This window comes from Clavelina lepadiformis, chromosome 7, assembly GCF_947623445.1.
Source record: "Clavelina lepadiformis chromosome 7, kaClaLepa1.1, whole genome shotgun sequence".
NCBI classification, from domain to species: domain Eukaryota; kingdom Metazoa; phylum Chordata; class Ascidiacea; order Aplousobranchia; family Clavelinidae; genus Clavelina; species Clavelina lepadiformis.
The window spans coordinates 12,766,998-12,787,851 of NC_135246.1; the positions used below are offsets into that span (position 1 = coordinate 12,766,998).

Below are 20,854 nucleotides of genomic sequence, written 5' to 3' on the forward strand. Positions count from 1 at the left end.
ACTGTTGAGTCGAATGTTGTTGAGATCGTCTATTTTCTATAATCTATACATTCTATAGGTTCTGTGTTACAAGTTGTGTCACAAACGATAAACGAATAAAACCTATACGAATTTTTGAATGATTTTATTGCGCAGCATATAGTCTACTTGATTTCTAATGGACTGAAATATAGTGTTTAAAAAAAGTGATATAATGGGATATTTGCTGAATTATACCTCATTTTGATCTTAGCAATATGAAAGGTGACGCAATGAAACGTGGGTCGCTAAAAGAGATGTTTAATTAGGCTACAAACAGTTGAAAGCTGATCTTTGAATCGATACGCTTTTCTTCTGCAATGAAAACGCTATCGTATCAACCTACTGTGTAATTAAAATATATTTCATTGTTCTCAACGGCACAAGCAAACGGACATTTTGGTGCATGTTCTCTATCTATTGTGCGGATGTTAAATATTCCTACATGGTCTACCTCGTAAGTTAGCTTTCTCTGCAAACAAAAGCAATTCAAAAGTTATATGACGTCTTTTACTATTTGTTATTCGTGTAATATGTGCAGTAGGATAATTCATAAGTCAAAGAACGATAAGTCATTACATTTCAGAAGCTTTGTGGGTTTTCTTTCAATTGCATTTACTTGCTTATTGGATTTTACAAGTAGACCAATGTGATACTATGTAAATCTGTTTCTTGGTAAATCACGAAGGCTAATCTTTTTTGTATTTTACACAAAATGAAATTTTGGAAATATGTGTGCCTTGTGCATGATATAAACTTATGTAGCTTGTGATAAGCAGTACTGTAGGTTAGCCCACTTCAAACTTTGTAAGGTTTGCAAGACGGAATACATCGGTACATTCAATATAGCAAACGAAACAAAGCTCACATCATGACCAATGTTTGGATTTCTGTTGATACCACGTCAAGGTATAGGGTACGTTAACATTTAAGTTTGCCGAAGTTTCGTCCCTTTACCGATGCTATTTTATTAGCAACATTAGCATACTCTTGTTGTTTTTGAAAGTAACTAATCAAATACTTTAGTGTGCACTTACAAACAAACATTTTGAGTGTGTTACACTGAATTTCGCATGTGGCGCGCCATTGACTGCATGAGCTGAAATTAACCATTCTCTGCTAATCACAAAGTTTGCTATCGATCCTTATCTTAATTCAACGGATAGAATAGTTCAAACCCCGTAACAAGAATCCTACAAATTTTCGGAAAAAGATGTTTGAGTTTATTCTATAGTAATGCAAAAACTCTCAAAATTATGCGAAAACTTTGAAATTATCGACAATTTTCCGTTATTTTTTAACCTGCTATCTTTTCTGTGGTGGGAACGTTTCGGTATACAGGTAGTCTACATAAGCAGGGTTGCCATACCGTCCCTATTTCTAAGATTTGTCCTTATTTTGAAGTTCCATGTCTTAGTAAATATTTTTGTCCTTTTTTCTAAGAAATGTCTTTATTTTCACTTGCGTTCTTATTTTCGTCTTATTTTTAGGGCAGAGGTTCGTATTTTGGGCATTTTGACACCTTTATTATACCATTTTGTACCAAAAAGATACAAAAATTGAGAACATGCAAATAGTATCTCGTTTTTTCATATTTGGAACATTGTTTGCCTTCTCCTGTTTTACATTGTTTAAGGTAGTAATCTTCTTTTGTTTCCTGTTCGTCCTTAATTTTTGAGTCCAGGCCGATGGCAACCCTGTATGTAAGCCTAACCGGAATTTCCTGTTGTTGTCAAACATTCTCAAAAAGTAATGTATGAAGAGATTTAATTGAGTAACGAGCTCAATTAAACTAGTTTTGAATCAGCAGTTATAAAATTCTGCACGTGGCATTGACTCTCTGCAGCATAGAACAAGATATGTTATTAACATGTAGCATACGCATAGCGGTTATAGCCTAATGCTGCACCCGTGCAAATAATTAACATGGGTTTGTTCAACGCCATGCGTGAGGGTGGCGATGCGTAATACTCGGGTGTGACTTATAAGCGTGAGTCATCACTGGGGTCCAAAATCTAAAGGTTAAAAGCAACCTTCGACTTGATGTGCAATTGCAAACTCTTTTTGCACTGCTCGGTTCAAATGAAAACAAAAAAGTCAACCTATGGCGTTCCGATAAATACTATTGTAGTGATGAATAAAATGTTACAAGTGTTTTGTTTGTGCAGTTAATAAAGTAAATATATTTGTTTATGTGATCAGATCGCGATGGACAACGTTCACAAATTTCTGCAATGCGTCGTTAGCAAAGTTTTGTGCTTGTTCGTATTCGAATAAAATGTTTGTCATGTAGAGTTTCATAGTTCAATGGAACTTAATGTTGCTGTAGTTTGCGAAGCCTGTCAACGGTAACCTCTGGTTTAATGTTGACAAGTTCAAGTGTTGTTTTATGTTATTTTTAAAGGAATATTTTACATATAGGCTACCGTTTAAGGTTTTAGTTAGTTTTAGCTTTTATCGTTTAGTTTATGTAAAAAAGAACAATTAATATTAATTTTTTTCAATTATAGTTAAGCCATTAATAACATCAACGTTTTGTTGTAGCTGGGAAGAGCACGATTTTTTAACTGTATAGTTTTGTTGATAAACTGTAACTAATAACTGATGTACTGTACGTTTCAAGCAAGATTACTTTGTGCAATATTATTGCAGATTTGCCTCCGAGTTCTGTGCCGCTATTGCAAAACGATAAGTGCGAAAAAAACAAATTTGCTTTGGGCTGGATAGCTAAATTAAACTTATCCGGTCATTAATTTAGCTTACGTATATAGGGCTATTATAAATTAAGACGGTGGCGTGTTTGCTTTTAATTCAGACAAGAGCGAGTTATGTTGAATGCTTTAATGTTTGTAAAAGTAAATCACAAACATAGTCTGTTTGTTTTAACTTCAGTAATCATTGATTGCGCCGCTGAATTTGTCAAAAATGTCTGTTAACGTACGTAATGCGAGAATCAAGCGATATCCATACACCGGAATAATCCTACCGCACAACAAGTAGCACTAGAGTAGCAGGTTAAAAACATGTCAATAGTTCCAAAGTTTTTCGAATTAGATAGGAGGCCCGGTAATGGAAGTCACGACGTTTTCAAGAAAACTTAGGAAGAGATAAGAAATTTGGGAAAAGAATAAAACTGTGGCAGCCAATTTGCTCTTTTTAGGCTTATAAGGATTCATCGAACATAGCGTCCCAGAACCATTGGCAACTGTTATATCCTATATGATAAAATTATAGGAGTTACTTGACTTCATGAGCCATATAAAGCTACATTTTTTTGGTAACTTTTGTTTATGAAATGAAACTACGGCCGGAATTCTATGAAGAATGGCTGCGACCTGTGATAGCGGAATTTATTGGACAGGTTATTTTCGTCTTCATGCATATGTGCGGGGCCAACACAAATCTGGCGGTCGGTACAGCACTGGCTCCAGCTCTAACTGACGGATTTACCATAGCACTTATTATCAATTTGTTTGGACATATCAGGTAAACGAAGCCTACTGTACATGTGAATAAAGGTAAAGTATGGAAATTTATCGTGTTATTGATTAATAAGCTTATTAATTTATTTAAATGTCGCTTTGTTGTACTTTATCAAGCGGAGCTCACGTGAATTTCGCCGTTACTATAGCCGTGTTTTTAGCTGGCGGTATTAAATTGAAGATGGTGCTCCCTTATCTCGTTTTCCAAATACTAGGATCTTTGGCCGGTGCAGGATTAGCTTATGTAAGTAAACTTTTTCCACTCTACCATTATTACTTTTGTCTCGAGATATTTTTACGCACCTTTTTTTATAAGCACTAACATTTTAACGTTGTATCACCCTATTTGTAAGGCACGCTAGTTTAGTTTACAATGTAAGTTGCTTATTACTATTTAGAGTTTGTTTTTATATTTATTACCACGTAGACTGTGATGGAGCATTAACCTTAATTTGTTTGTCTGCTTGTCGGTTTTTATAACTGCTCTCGTACTGCTCCCTTCTTTACTATTGCATGGTTTTTAGCTTATTTCTCGTGACGCGTTACGCCATTACACCTGAGAACTTATTTGGTAATTAAAACCCCACGCTTATTTCCTTGCCAAGCGGCTAAGATTGACACTGTGTTTTGTGCTGACAAATTTTTTTCTGGAGTGAGACAGTCTACGTGTGTGTTCTCGAAGAAGGGGTGGTCGATTTCTGTCTGAAGTAAAAAAACTTTTCTTGACGTGTTCGGTGCAGTGGTTCAACGTAAAAGAAGAACTTTGACCTGATAGGAACGGACGCGATAAACCCGTTACACTTTTATATTTTTAAGGAATTTCGAGCATTACTTTGAACGCCCGATGCACGGAATATGTACACCACGTCCACTTGAGATTACCAGTGACGGTTCCCTGTCTGGAAGGTGCATATGCACCGAGGTATAGCCTAATTACAGTAATTATAAAAATTTGCAGGTTGTAAACGGTCGAGGAACCGGCGCTTTCAGTCTTGGTGTTGGAGTCAGTGTGGAACGTGGGTTGCTTCTGGAAGTAGTAACCACAACTGTACTCACATTAACTGCCATCATTACAGGCGTCCAACGTAACTCTATACTGGCTTCTGTAGCTGTGGGTTTCTCCGTCATCATTGCAATATTAGGAGGGTAAGATATGTGTTTGTTATGTCTGTTGCCGAGGGGAGCACGACATATGGCCGCGGGAAAGTGGCCGCGAACAAACTCACCGGGGTCAACTGAACGTGACGTAAATTGACCGCAGACAAACTGACTGTGACATAAACTGGCCGGCGATCAAATTAACCGTCGATAAATTGGCCGGCGATCAAATTAACCGACGACAAATTGGCCGTCAAAAGGTCAAAATTCTAATTCACTATCTAGTCACTTCTGTTTATTTCAATAAACGTTTCAATGTGTATTGAAATAAAAAACAATTTTGTTAAAAACAAAGGAAATAGTTACAAACAAATATTTACTTTACATATCATATACTACCGAGTTTAAAATTTTGACCTTTTGACGGCCAATTTGTCGCCGGTTAATTTGATCGCCGGCCAATTTATCGACGGTTAATTTGATCGCCGGCCAGTTTATGTCACAGTCAGTTTGTCTGCGGTCAATTTACGTCACGTTCAGTTGACCCCGGTGAGTTTGTTCGCGGCCACTTTCCCGCGGCCATATGTCGTGGAACCGTTGCCGAGTATACTTAAAACCCCTGTTTTTGGGTCATTTAAACGTAAACAGCTTTTAAAAACTTCCACTTAACCTGCAGTAAAGTGGCTTAGCTATGTGATTTAGTGTAAGCTGGTTCTGTTGTAGATATAGCAGACAAAGGCAGATTTTTTACTCTCGTATATGATTGCTTTTAAGTTCAACAGCAATGCTTCATCAAAGCAAGTAGCTGAAGTAAGGGCTCTTGATGACGTTTAAATGAGTTTTGCCGATGTGTATTCTAATATGGACGAATAGCTTATTTTAACAACTTATTTCCGAATACATTTGTATTTTGTTGTATTTAATCAACAAATTAATCGGTTTCATTTGAAGTTACCGAGCAACTATTTATTTGATACCAAATTTCCCTTTGACAGTCGCCAAACAATTTCTGTTTGTTCAGTTTGGCATGATGCATAGAAATAAGTTATTTGACAGGTTCAACATATCTGGAGCGGCAATGAATCCAATATTGAGTCTTGGGCCTGCGGTCGCTTCTTCTGCGTGGGAAAATTACTGGATTTATTGGGTTGGACCTTTAATTGGTGCTTGTGTATCAGGAACATTATACAGGTAACTTCGTTATCAAATTAGCAGTTGTGGTGTAAAAAAAAACAATTTTGCCTATAATTAATTTTGAAAATATTTGGGTTAAACAGCTTCTATTATTTATAATAGTTTACATTTTCGATTGTTGTTTTAACAAAAATATCACATGAGAAATTTAAATTGCTTCAAAAAGCTTGGCAAGTTAGCGTTGGAAATCTGTTCTCGATTAGGGAATATTTTGTTATATGTAAATACATTATAAAATATATACAGTAAGCGTTATAATAAAAAATTTAATCAAAATATATAAAAAACTACATTAATTTTTCTTAGATTTGTGCTTGCTGATAAAGCCCGTTTGTATTGTCGTCGACATGAACTGGATCCGCAAGACAACGCCAGTGATTATAAGCTCGAGAAAGAGAGGGAAGCGGAAATGACCAAAGAAATCACCAGAGTGTGAACAGAAAGAAAAAGTTTCTCATTATTAGTTATTATGGTGATCTGTTTATAGCAAACATCTAACATGATGCATTAAGTTTTGATTATAGCGTTTTTACCAACTCATGCTTGCATGACATTCGTACGATTTTTATCAGTTCTTTTTTATAACAATCTCTTGTTGAACTTTCTTTTAATAGTTTGCTGATTCTCATTGCATTAGAATCTTTAGAATATTTTCACTCACATTTTAAAGTACAGTTTTTAAAGTATTTGTTTAATGTATGCTTTTATCATTAAGACCGGATGTTTCTTATTTTCCATCGCATTTGGATTATATTGTCTTCTGCGCACTTCAAAAATCCAATTCAACGATGTCCAAAGGTCGGTTTGGTTAATTCAAATAGCTATATGGTCCGCAGGCTTAATCTCATTTGCACTAGCTCCCCATGGCTTCAGTCCCTCAAGTTTTTTATTGGATATATTCTCTATTTGGTTTATCCATAAAAGTTCAATGCTTTGTGGACAACAAATCGCTGTATATGCTAGATAGATTTACCGACCAAAATGTACATCCTAATAAAATATGTAAGATAACTTTCACGTCGGTGTTTTGTAATTGTGAAGCTAAATGACTGTGAACTTCTCTTGGCAATGATCGTTATTGGACACAATGTATTTCAAGACGACAAAATCGCCCTTGGCTATTTTTTTAACATAAAAACTCCTGAATTGATCATTTTAATTCTTATTCTTATTGGCAATGTGCTGTACCAAAAAACGCTATGAAATATTATTTCATCATCATGATGATTCGGCAACATCCGAGCAAGTTAAGATTATTTTAAAATCTTCATAGTCATGTTGAAGAAAAAACAGCTGTATATTTAGCATATGTAGGTTATAGTCTCTGCAAAAAATACGATTCTAACGATGAATTTTCGCGAAAGAATATTTGAATCTAAAAAGCAATGATTAATATTAAATATCATCTTTTTGATACTTGTTTAATTATTCAGCGCAACGTAATGGGATTTGTTTTGTTATACACGATTACCCTGAAATTTCGTCGTATTAGAAAGAAGCGCAAAGTTTACTCGGTCATAATTCGCAGGCCATTATGATAAGAAGATTCACAGAACCCGAAGCCGGTTAGCTATATTGAATTTTAAAGTCATAATGACTCGAGTCAGTGGATCGAATCGAATTACATTTTTGAAAGACTTAACTTTGACTTAAGTCTCTTTCTAAGAAGTTGCATAAAAGACTTGACTCGAGTCAATTCTTATTTATTACCGGTTTTGGCATTTAAGGTAAAACTAATTTTTCTTTTTTTCGTCCAAATACATCAAAGTGAAATTTAAAATGAAGCTTTTTCTACAAGAATGCGTTTGGCGCATAGCAAAAGAAACGAAACAAACTTGTAAAATTTCTTACAAAGTTCATTGCTGACAAAAACGGTATGTTTGCCGTTTTTGTTTCCATATGGCTGTTGTTTTTGTTTCCTTATTTTGTTTCCGTATGGCTTGTTTTCAGATATAAATTGGTTAGACTCGACACAACTTGAGTCACTTCGTCCAACAAACTCGACTTGATTCCCGATTCGGGTTTGATAACTTGGGGGCCACTTTGCCGGATTCTACAGTGTAATTTTGCGCATAGGACTTGCGTATCGGTTTAAGGTCGTCAAGCAGCAGAGTGACGTCATTCAGTTTCCGGATGTTGTAAACAGTACTTATCCTTGTTTCATTAATCATCTGACCTGTAAATCTATGTGTGCTGTCAAAATAAAGTAGACTTCAATCTTTTTGTCGCTCACTGCATGATGCTTGATATACCCTCATCTTTGCTTTTAAGACATGTACAAAAATATTGACCATTACCTAAGCACACTGAGCAAACAGTAAACATTTTACTAAACTGTATGATTTTGCAGAATGAAGTATTGCAAACGATTATAAGCGCGATATATGTGATCATTTATAAAACAATCGCCTACTGAGTATGATTTACTTTCATTGGCGCACAACACCCAGACGAAAAGGAAAAGGGCCGGCCTGGAGTGCTTTCGGTCAGCAAAGTTAATCGATCACAAATCATAAGTCAGATGCACATACAGCGTTTTATCGTATATGTCAGACAGGTTTACTTACTGCTAAAGGTTCACTTTACCTTCAAGCCTTTTATTAGGTCCCTGACCTATTTCTGAGGGCGTGTATATACTGTGTAAACGCCCAAAGAATGATCAGAATATGAAGCAAGCAAACAGCGATAACGAGGGTGCCAGCAAAAAGTTAAATAAACAGTTGACCATAAACCAACTTAGAATAAATAGTAATAAAAATACCATAAACGGTAACCTGCAGATGGTGTATGCAGAAACCGCTGCACACAAGATGAGCAGACAATCACGGAAATATGCTAGACACGAACCATTTCAGCTTGTTATGTGTACTTTTGCAGCGGCACCGCAAAGAGCATCATGCCAATTTGTATTCCGGGTACCGACTCCCAAACAGGATATTAGAAAGCTCATGCCTAGTCATGTAGTCATGGGCTGGGAAGCACCAACGTGATGTCTAAAAGCTACATGGCAATTCTGACGTTGCGATAATCATCTCTTTGACATAATAAATGTAAGGAAACATACTCTAAAATCCGCCATTTCTGGTTTATTTTTCACCCTGGCAACGCCGCTGGCTACTGAATGGTATACATTCCCAAAACGCCGTCTGCCTTTTTCTTACGTTGATTAACGGGAAAAAAAGGTTTGAGTGAAATATAAAGCGCTAAAAACTTTTTCAAATTTTCAAAGCTGGAAGGATAAAGTGGAAGAGTTTAACCGAAGACTTGAAGGTAATAATTCTGCTTTGCTTGCATCTTTATACTTTTTACTTGTTGTACTTTTTAATTTTCATATTTTTAGCTTTAGATAATTAATGCATTATGTTGGGTGAAACGCGCTTTTCTTTCAACTGTGCATTTTGGCATATTTTTAATTAACACCATCCAGAAAATACAATCGCAAGAAACGATGGTTAATTAACCTAGCATTTATATGCAATTACATAATTATATGTTAACGTCAGAATCAATGCCTACGCATAAAACTTTACACAAACTTGTATTGGTCAAAACATACTCGCATAAATGTTGTACCATGCTTTTACAAGCCTATATAGAGAACATACAAAATACTTCTTGCAAGAATTGTTCAGCGAGCCTAAATCTGTATTTCACTTTTAACCTCTGTATCAAAACAACGCGTTACAATTAGCATATTGATTGTAGTATTTTGGCGAGGGTTTGAGATAGTCAATATGTGCTGGACCACGATCTATCTGTACACAGTTGGCCATTATATCTTTGTTATCGGAACATTTACTTAGCAATATCTAGAAGATAGAAGATGTATGCTTAGAGAGATAAACACAAGAGGTGAGCTCGGCAAACCAGCATGCTAGCACTTTTCGAATAACCTGCAACCTGTTAACTGGATTCACATGTATATAGCAGAATTTGGAATCGTATATTATAACCCACAAGTAAATTATTATGTAAGTGGAAATTTAATTGACATAAAACATCTGAATTTGTAACAAAGTAACTTAAGTAGTCATCTCCAAACCACTACTCTGCAAACACAACCTAGGCTTTTCAATAAGACACAAGGTTGCAGCCGCATGCAGTTAATGGTTATGGATTTTTCAGCAATCGAGCTTAAATGCCGCTTGGAAGGTGAGTGTGTGTGTCAAATTGTTCACTTGCCACTTGTTGTAACCAATTAAAGTAAGTCGTTGGCTTCCGGCTGCTGCCCGCATAAAATTGTTTTGTAAAATGTTTGGAATGCAGCATTCCCAAAACGCTGCCACCTTTTCACCAGAAAAAAATTCGTGTACTCGAAGCTATTTTTCACAGTTTCTTGTTAACGTAACTTAAATGTTATAACATAGTAACCTAAACCAAACCTAAATCTACCTTCTAATCTAAATCTAACTCCAATAAAATCTCAAATAACTAAAATCAACTTTTTGCATTGGTTTATCGATTCTTCTGATCTAACCGCCTATTTTAACAACAAGCTTCGTGACCTACACTTTGTTATAAAAGCCCTTCCGTGTTTATTTTTGATACTTTCTTGCAACAAAACTAGTAATTCCTGCGAGATAATTTTTTACCATACAAATTACTGTGGTTAACCGTCTTTTTTTGCAGTGGGCATTCTGTTTGTTAACTTTTCAAAACAGCGCTTATATCAGGTACAATATCGTAATTTATTAACAGGCGTTTGGTTACTTCTAGTATAGCCTAACGCTTTCCATAAATGCCCGTTTCCATTCATGCATACATAAGATATAGCCCTATATGCAGTATCATATTTTATGAAACTGGGTTTTGTAGTTTCTGTATCATGCATTTTATCATTACGTGCTTGTTGCATACGCACACTGGAAACAGTGATGTGTAGCCTATATGATATGAAACATTTTTTTGTTTATGTTGTTTGTTTATAATCACATCCATTTGGAAAGATTGCAGTTCTACAGTTTGAAAGACGTATAGCTAGAATGAATTTATTGTTTCCCTGGCTGTCATTGAGAATATTTTTCAGTGAGAACGTTCATAATCCAGTCTAATCCTGAACATAGTTTCTCTTTGTAAAAACCGCACTGACCGCATTAACACCGTTTTATATCTGTCATGATATCAATGTTTTGTCGACTGGAACAGAATACTTCACAAGAGAGAGCGCGGCGAGTTTTCAAAATTGCAGTTAATTGAAAAGTATGAATAAACTTAGCACGAACATCAAATATCATAGAAATTCTTTCCTTTTTTTGGAACTTTTTGTGTCTCATGCAATGAACGTAATATGCTTTCATTATCTGTGACACCACTTTGGCTTTGAAGTTATCACTATTTCACTGGAAAAAAGTTGTTCGTATCTAACCTAAACGCGATAACATAAAGTAGCCTAAACCTAACCTAAATCTACCATCTAGTATAAACTCAACTGTTATTAAACCCTTAAATATAGCTCAAATCAAGTTTTGCATATCATTTCTTCTAACCAATCCGCTTATTTTCAACAAGTGTCTGGGTCAGGGTCACGTACTTACAGTGAATTATGGTCACTTTTTAGTTACAACTCTAATCAGACGACGGTCAAATGGCATGAATATAGAATTATGACTAATCTTTTGCAATCTTATGCATAAACTTCGGAAAACTTTTTTTTGTTATGGTTTTTAAGAATATTTGTGCTTCACGTTTGGCAAATTTTTTGGCCATTTCTGCGTCTACTGCATTTCGCTTAGTTTGTTTACGAACTTGTTGTTAGAAGTGGCCTACCTTGTTTGTTACATATGGCGCTGCGGACTGCAGTCTATTCTATAGCCTGTGTTTCCATGTGCTACCACTCAATTGGCCTAAGAAAGCGCTCGATAGTGATTTCATTACAAATCCTCATTGGGTGGTGGATTTTTGAACATGTGATTAGTTTTCATAGGTATATTTCATGAAGTCATTGCCAGTAAATCTGTAGACATCTTGTTCAAAGATTTCAGTTGTTTGTATCTCTGTCACTACTAAATTAACACGTTTTGGACAGAAGCAACACAGGATTTACGCAAAACCTTGGTTTATTGATGATTTTAGTGAGAATATTGCTGTATTATTATTATTAAGTATATTAGATCTGTCACAGACGGCGTGCAAGGGGTTTTATTGTTAAGAGATTTTACGCAGTCGTCTTCCAAAGTTTTTCAAAGTTAGTGTTCAGCTGGTGTCACGTCTGGCTATGTTTGCTATACTTATGATGGTTTTTGATATCGTATATAAGTAACAGGTTATTAGTTATAAGTATTTAATACATAATAGTAACAGCTAATTAGCATTAGTTGGTGTATTTTCGTATTTTTACATGACAAAATGGAAAACGATTTTTGCAAAGACACCGAAAAACTGCTTGGCGCAAAAAAGCGGTAAGAAGTTTTGCCTTATGCCTGAGTTTAATGTATTTTTTGGTGATTATTTCTGAGCTATAATTACACATTGGTAGAGAACTAATGTGAATGAAAATAGTACCTCTGCAGAAAGCCAAATCATCAATTCCTTAATGTCAGTGGAGTTGGAAAATTAAGTTCTATGCTGGACATTGATGAGTTCAAAGTTCGAATTATGTGATAGATTCGGTCTAGTAAAAACCTACCCACCGGCCACAGGCATCGACGTAGCACTACAAACCAACTTCAATTGTAGTTGAAAAATCGCACTATTATGATTTTTAACCCTCACTCACTGTGAGTCTATTTAATAAATATAAATGTGGGTTTGTATGTTAAATGCGGATTCTTCCGCTGATATTTTGTCCATATCAAAATACAGTTTCGTTAAAAGACGTTTGATTAAATTTAACCCATGTAAAAGGTTGTTGTTTTCAGAAAAACCATAAAATGTTTTCGGTGGAGAGCATTGAACTTAGATGAAAATAGAAAAATATTCAACGAACGCCACAAACCAGGGCTTTGGAGCCGGAGCTGGAGCCCGGAGCCGGAGCCCCGGAGCCGTGCATTTTCAAAGGAGCTGGAGCTGGAGCTGGAGCCGGAGCTCTTCGTGAAATTCAAATGGAGCCGGAGCAGGAGCTGGAGCCAGTTGTTTGAAACATAGCTCCGGCTCCGATGTATTTCATAAGATGCTATGCTACTAGCCTAATACTATTGGCTGAATTCACATAATTTAAGAGCAACCCTTCAGAAAATTAAGAATTACTGGGGATTTGACAGCAGAGCAGTCACATGTTCATAGTAGCAACCGATGGTACTGACTACTGACTGACCCATTGAGCTATATATTCCAAATTGAGACTTCATCCTTAAACCTCAGTTAGTGACGTAATGGAGCCGGAGCTGGAGCCGGAGCAGTGGTATCAATGAGCTCCGGAGCTGGAGCTGGAGCTAATTTATGATAAAAGAGAGCTCCGGAGCTGGAGCTGGAGCAATTTAAAATTTACGCCTGCTCCGAAGCCCTGCCACAAACTCCGTTGACCTAAAACCAGTCCTGAAGCGGCCTTGATAACTGTTGTAAACAACTACCAACCAGTCTGGCTCGTCCGTGTCAGTTCTGCTCGAATTTAAATTTATCATGGCATGTGCAACGATAACGCAATTTCGTTGACCTAAACCCACGTGATGGCGTAACGGTGTGAATGTATAGCAAGCCATACTGGACAAAAGTGAAAACCTTGAAGTGTAAGGTATTGGGTTAGCCAAATGGGACAAAAACGCGTGATTACGCGTTAAAAGGAGTAGAATAGAAGAGGTTGGGATCGTACGTGTCATAAACTTTCACGCCGATCGTTTTTAATCCCTAGCAGGCCTATACGACGGGATCACGTCAATTGACCGTGAACAAATTCACCGGCGACAATTGGTCGTGGTCAACTGACCGGCAACAAATTGGCCGGCGACACAAATCAACCGCTACGCATTTTATTTTTATTTTTTACGCAAATTAGCATTGTTGTTTATTCAAATTATATGATTTAAGTGATAATATGATTTAAGGTCAGTTGGTTCTAGGTAAATTTACGTCACGGTCAGTTGTCCCCCGGTCAGTTGTCCCCGGTGAGTTTGTTCGCGGTCAATTTCCCACGGTTAATTGTCGTGGAACCCTATACGACATGTTTCCGTCCACTTTAGGTAACAGTCCATTTCAAACCCATCATTTCACTTGCGTAATCACCCACGATTAGACTTTTTTGTCCCACTTGGCTAACTCAATACCTTACACATACCGATTTTCACTTTTGTTCCATATATGGCGTGCTATACAAATGCAGTTCCATAAGGTGTAATGAGCGATGATCCTACGTAAATCTGTCGTTGCTCAATAGCCTTGGTTAATTTGTAAATTGCAAACACGGGAAACCAAGGTTGCAGTAAAAGCGAACCCAATAGTTGTAGAGCAAATGCTGTAGAAGCAAGGTTAAATGCCTTATTCATAAGAATACAACTATCTTTGTTCATATTTAAGCCGAGTTGTAATAGATTTGAACCTATTCTAGCAATATGTTGTAATCCTAATTTAGCTTAGTTTCTTTCTTGGTGTTCAGGAATCAGAATTGCGTCAAAATTGTAAGTCAAAACGCGTCTGGCACTAACAGCATTAGTGTTATTAATAATTAATTAATTAATGTTTTGTGGCGGAGACAACGTTTTTCACAGTCGTATCTTATGTTTTTTTGGCATTGACTTTAGGGAGCGCAAAGTTTGATGCTACCCTTGTCATAGCAAAATATAACAAGAAATACGCTCACTAACAATTAACGATCAGGGAAAATGTGGCAAGTCCGAAAGCTTAAAACGTGCAAGATATTAAAAACGGTACTGCTGTAATGATGGAAGGTTGTCATTATTACGGATACCAAACCTAAAATATGACACTACATTAATTGGGATGTATATAGCTGTCTGTCGGGAAACTAAGGAAAATATTTTTGACGCAAACGGCGAAGAATTAGATGCAAAGTTGGATTATTATCGATTACAACGTACCGTGTAACACATTCCGTAGTGCTATAAAACAGGTCTAAGTTTAAACTCAGAAATTTTTTAAACTTCTGTTGTTCATCGCGCACTTGCCAATGCTCCACCAAACATTTTTGTTGTATTTGCGAGCTGCACAATTTCGTCTTAGGTTTGATCGAAAACAGTTAAAAACCTGTTCACAATCAACCAACATGGCGACAGATTGTTTAGATCAAATCTGATTAGATGTGTGGTTAATAGCATCTTATCAGTATATTGAAGCTGTCTACAACAGGGTGTTGTCGTTAATCGTTGTAACGAAGTACATTGCTAGGACCGAAAGTGTCCTTGCAATGTACTTTTTTCTTGTCTTTTACAGTCATGTGAACATTTTAAAGACAAACGTCTTTGGCATTATTAAATTCATTTCCGGCTATGAATGTACAAGAGTACGTCATAGGAATAAAAAATCAAAGTGACTATTTCACCGTAAGTAGGTTACGCAGCCCTTTGTTAAGTTAGGCGGTTATGTGAAGAGAATTGGTATGCAATAAGTCGATTTTAGGATTTTTGGGTTTAATTGAAGCTATAGATTAAATTTGAAGGAAGATTAAGTTAAGGTTAGGTTACTATGTTACAACATTTAAGTTTCATTAACAATAAGCTATGAAAAATAGCTTAGAAGATACGATTTCTTCGGTTAAATAGTGACAGCCATTAAAATAGCAAACTTCTCGTTCAAACAAACTGCGTCAATGCTTTTTGCATTCTGCAAAATGACGAGAATGCTGGCAAAAGAGAAATCCCTCATAAAATAGTTTACCGTTATTCAAACATTTATCTTTTATGGCGTGTCCATTGCCAGTAAGCATATACGTTTGTAAACTTTATGAACTCCTGTAAAAAGAATCCATTATTGTCTGTTGGTGGTCTTAGATAACGCTCTGTATATTTGTTACTTCTAGCCAATAACTAATTTTGCCTATATTTCTATTTTAGTGACTTTCAGAGTATAGAGCAACTTCCTTCGTCGTCTAACGATCCAAAACTGCGCTCATTACGACGCGAATCTTCTCAAAACGTTGCAAACAAAATGAGACCGAAATCGGAGATCTATGAACAGTGGGTTCGACCATTGATAGCAGAATTTTTCGGCCAGCTCATTTTCGCTTTTCTACATTCCTCCACCGGCCACTCTAATATCGCGGGAACTGCGCTTGCTCCTGCTATTAGCGATGGATTAACAGTCACCATCCTAGTTATCACGATTGGTCACATAAGGTTCGTTAATTTTTTTACTCAAGAGAACGTTTTTTTGTCCACTTTACTTTTCTTATTGGATTCCGATTTAAATTGGATTTAAAATCGACTTTTGCCTTGGCCTGTATTGATGCACTGCTTTTAGCGTATGTGCTGCATGAAGCACCGAATACCTTTATAATAACGTTTAAAAATCAGAACGAAAAACAACCACTTGGTTTATCATTGTTTTATCAAAGCATAGACCGTATAGGATGTGAAGGTTGTTACACGATTCTTTCCACTTGGTAATAACATTTTTCACCTTGCTTTGCAGTGGTGCCCATGTCAATTTTGCGGTCACAACAGCTGTCTTTGTCGGTGGCGGCATCAAGTGGATGATGGTGCCTCTCTATCTTATCGCTCAACTTCTTGGTTCACTGGCAGGAGCAGGACTGGCTTACGTAAGAATAACGTGCGCTTAAAATATATACTTTTTTAAGGTTTATATTGCAGGAATATAGGTTATGTGATGTTCATTATAGCTTAGATCTAAGATTTGCATAGGGTTTGTAATGAAACAAATTCATGATTTATGTTATATAGGCTACAAACGGCGGTGCGTCGGGTGCCTTTGCTTTGGGAGCCGGAGTAAGTGTGGGGCAAGGTATCTTGATGGAAGTCATTCTCACTGCAATGCTCACTTTGTCGGTTGTCTTGGCTGCTGTCGAACTTAACGCGGATCTGGCCGCATTGGCGATTGGCTTTTCAATTTTAATTGATATATTAGCTGGGTAGAGAGCAATAATATTTTAGTAGAGTGCATTCACTATCATATAGCATATAGATTGTTTAAGCTATAGTTGTTTATGTTGTGGATTACACGTTTTTTCTCCTTTTTAAAGTTTATAAATGTGGTTGCTGTGTATTTGAATATAGATTTACAGTTTCTGGTGGTTGCATGAACCCTACTCTGAGCTTCGGACCAGCTGTTGTCGCGGGAGCATGGACAAACTACTGGGTATATTGGGTGGGACCTTTACTGGGAGCTATTTTTTCTGGAATCGTGTTCAGGTGAAGTTTTCTGCATTAATAATGTGTGCGTTAAAGTTGCGGTTTCATGGAAAATAAATACGGTTGAGATGTTAAACGATAACTTCCACGTTTTGGACGATTACGCATTGCGCTTTTGAGGTAAGAGTCACTGGCTTCGAAAAATCACGATCGCTTCTAAGTTTTATTCATAGCTTTCCATTTTACATTTGCTCCATGAACAGTTGACTCATGTTTAACTTTTGTAATGATTTTAACAGGCTTTTTCTTGGCGGTAAGGCCAGACTTTTGTTCCGGCAAGAAACGTCTGCACCCACTGAACAGGGAATGGAAAGAATAGAAAACGGGCATAGCACTGAGAAAAGCAAAGGTTCAAACATGTAAAAAGGTCATCTGTGAATCTTTGCAAGAGTTTCGCTTCCGAGAAACATCCTGCTCTATACGAACCCTTTATACAAACTCAAAATGAAATCATTGATTTTAAACATTACTAAGTTTTCCTCGTAAAACATAAAACTGAACCGTCTGTTCTTGCTTGTCTGTTCGTCTTGTTCTTGCTAAACCATATCAGTAACCGAGCAAGGTGAAGATGGGAATCATTTTCCAAACGCCTGCATGGACTCGTTATTACAAATATCGCAAATTGCAACTGTATAACGTTATTTAGATGTAGCAACATTTACAGCAATGTGTATTTACTTAATCCAAATCTACTCGGATTGCAACAGCATCAGACATTTATAAATGACTTAATAAACTTATCTTGTAACGACATAACATGCTTTTGTTGCGGTGTTACTGTTAATTTTTCTGTGAAGTTTTTCTAATGCATAAGCTAAATGACTAAATCGTGTTTACGTATATGTATATTTCCCATTTGTTTATACTTTCATTAATAAAGTCTTGCTAAATCATCACCAACAGCATTTTTTGCCTGTGTATCTGCAACTCAGTGCAGGGTAAAAGCTATTTCCCAATTTTTCCAAAAACCTTGTCTCTTTCTATAGACGGTACCAATTTGTGTTACTTCCTTTAAAAGCTTTATAATGGAGCGCTGATGCCATGCTGGCCCAGTACAGACTAAAGAATTTTTCTGTTAGGCTTCAGCTTAATGACATGTCCATATTGTCCAGGTTCTTTCTAAATAACATAACATAAATGGTACGAGAGTGAAATAGGTTAAAATATTTAAATAGGTCTGGAAGCATGAAACGTTGTCGGTGGCTGTGGACAACGAAACCATGTTGCTTGCTCACAAACAATCAATGAACGAGAAAAAGCGGAAAATTTCGGATGGCTTGAAGCGTGCAAAGTGTTCACTAAATTGTGATGCTATAACGATGGAAGGTTAGCACGACCATCAAATCTGGTGCCATAACATAATGGATTTTCCGCGTAATTTTGGAAAAAAAAACAGAATTCAACATTATCTAGAATTCGTACGGTTATGAACTATGCATAACTGTATACGGATTAAACATAACTGATTAAACTAAACATAACAATAGTAACTTAAAATATTGGCAGTAGGCCTAACATGACTACGGACAGAAAATTTGAAGCGTCTGAGAAAAAGTGTCAGAATGAAGTCGCTGAGGAAATTATTTATCTGTCAACGTCGACTCCTACAGTAGGCTATTGTGTCAGAATCCCTGTGCCCTATCTATCTTTTTTCTCAGAAAAACGAATATTTAATCACTTAATGTTGTTTTTGGTTTCTATGTGTTATAAGTTTTATTTTCAAAGTTGCTGTTATTGACCCTTGAACTCGACCAAGGGCTGTTAAGATCTTATGTCCTGAAATATTTGGCTAAAGTAATTTCAGTGCTGTCCAGTTTTAGATCTGGTCTGGCATAATTGGAAGCAAAGAATTCCATACCAAATCGAGCCGACGATCTAGCATGGCCCAAAGGCGTTTGAGTTCAAACGTCGCGACAAACGAGTGCACCACTGTACGTGTCATAATTGTCATGAATAATGTTCCGCATTGATGGTACATTTGGGTAATCGTGCCGACGCGTGCACTGTGTTTGCAACTAACCTGATTCTATTTAAAATATCCCGGTCTGTCGCAATAAAACGCGAAATTTACGGTAACATCTTCCATGAAGTGTGTTATTTTAGTTAAAAAAAATTTTGGCACTGAAAAGCAACAGTACGCATTTTTATCATCCAGAGAAAAATGAAAACATTCCAAAACATAGTTCTAAAGAAACCGTGATGGGACAGACAAAAACATTTTAACAGTCAGATCGCAACGTCTATTCCACCATGGCAGACAAACTATAACAAAACACAGATAAAAGTTATCACAAGAGCAACCGAATGTAAATATTTATAACAAAACGATTATGAATTTCAATCCGATAAATGATGAATGCAGAAAATACAAACGATTTGAAAGAAAATGCTGTTTACCACAACACAAGGAATCATTCCTCGTAGCTTTGTCGCGTAGTTGCATTAAGTATTGCCAAACTACATTCTGAATTCCGGCTCCTAAACAGGATGTAAAATAACTACACCGCGTTGCCCATTGCCTAGTCATGTTTTACGTATCATGGTAAATACCGCGCCGTGATTTCGAGTAATTACAAAGCAATTATGACGTAGTCATTACAGTCTGTTCGATAATTGAAAATATATATACAGTACTTATGAGAAAACAATTCTGAAAACAGCCATTTCTAATCAATTTTTCACCATGGCAACGCTGCTGGCTACTGAGCGCTGCGACCGCAAAACGCCGCCTTTTTTCTTGCATTTATTTTGCGATGGAGAAATAGTTCAAGTGACGTATATAACGCGCGACAGTCTTTTCACCGTTCTTAAACATGTGAAGGAATGATAATTTTGTGCTGAAAATTTATTTGCTTTTGTGTTTGTTAACTTATGAACCTGGAAAACGACCAGGCGCAGTAAAGAGTCCTTCGTGATGCTACTCCACAGTTTGTTGTGAGATAAATATTGATTGATTTTATCTATTGAATTTTAAAATTCACATATTATTTACATTAACATGTTTAACGTAGTGTTGCGCAATAATGTCTAATTTCTGAGTTACAATATAAGTAAATTTTTAAATTGCGTATACTATAATCAGAAAAATAAATTTTCAAGAAACATCGATAAATTAATGTAGCATTTATAATTATATGTTTTGCGTATAGCATATATGTTAATGCCAGTGCATAAGTATATCGATTCTATGGTCTACCTTTTATTGTTGCTTGCAGTTTTCATGGCTAAATCAAACACACATACTTACACATATAGCTTACACTGCCCTTCATTTTGCACAGCAAATAAATTATTTATATTACCTTGAAGAGATGTAGAGCCTTCATCGTGCTACTTTTGTGGAGCTGTATGGTTTTGTCAAATGTGATGACACTATTAGATTCAGAACAGCTTGTAATTAACAATGGCACATAATATTCCATAGAAAGCTTGAAGCAAGCGCCAAATATGTCAGCATCGCATGTGAGCATTTTTGCAACGTTCTTGTTCTTAAAATAATAAATCTAATTGATACGGACGGTTTATAACTGTGTGTAGATGGCAAATTGTTCACTTAAAAATCTTCCCACGCCTATACTAATTAATGTTGTCACAAATGTTACTTCGTGTTAGGGGATAATCTACAAACTATGATGTATGCTTTCAGAGATTGAGAGAGAGAGAGAGAGACAAAAACCTATCCTCTGCAAATTTTCCACAATTTTTCAGAGTAAAACCATTTGCTTAAAACCACAACAAACCACAACCGTTCATATATGTAGCCAGGTAGAATTTCTAACCAGCAAAATTTAGTTGCTTATTGGGTTA

At 36.4% G+C, this 20,854-nt stretch overlaps 2 protein-coding genes across 3 annotated transcripts; both read left to right on the forward strand.

Moving 5' to 3' along the window:
* The first annotated feature begins 1,729 nt into the window (after positions 1-1,729).
* Positions 1,730-8,158, forward strand: LOC143466071 (aquaporin-8-like). Its single transcript, XM_076964674.1, has 5 exons — positions 1,730-3,504; positions 3,618-3,744; positions 4,459-4,646; positions 5,655-5,789; positions 6,099-8,158. Exons 1-5 carry the CDS (start codon positions 3,314-3,316, stop codon positions 6,226-6,228), a joined length of 771 nt encoding a protein of 256 aa, XP_076820789.1. The 5' UTR covers positions 1,730-3,313; the 3' UTR covers positions 6,229-8,158.
* An 834-nt stretch (positions 8,159-8,992) lies between these two features.
* LOC143464638 (aquaporin-8-like) lies at positions 8,993-17,947 on the forward strand. 2 transcript variants are annotated; one of them, XM_076962529.1, is made up of 6 exons: positions 8,993-9,062; positions 15,734-16,015; positions 16,311-16,437; positions 16,580-16,767; positions 16,913-17,047; positions 17,287-17,947. In XM_076962529.1, the coding sequence occupies exons 2-6, from the start codon at positions 15,828-15,830 to the stop codon at positions 17,408-17,410; spliced, it is 762 nt and encodes a 253-aa protein (XP_076818644.1). In that variant the 5' UTR covers positions 8,993-9,062; positions 15,734-15,827; the 3' UTR covers positions 17,411-17,947. The 2 variants fall into 2 exon arrangements, with proteins under 2 accessions (XP_076818644.1, XP_076818645.1); XM_076962530.1 differs by lacking the exon at positions 8,993-9,062 and adding an exon at positions 13,112-15,354.
* The last annotated feature ends 2,907 nt before the right edge of the window (positions 17,948-20,854 follow it).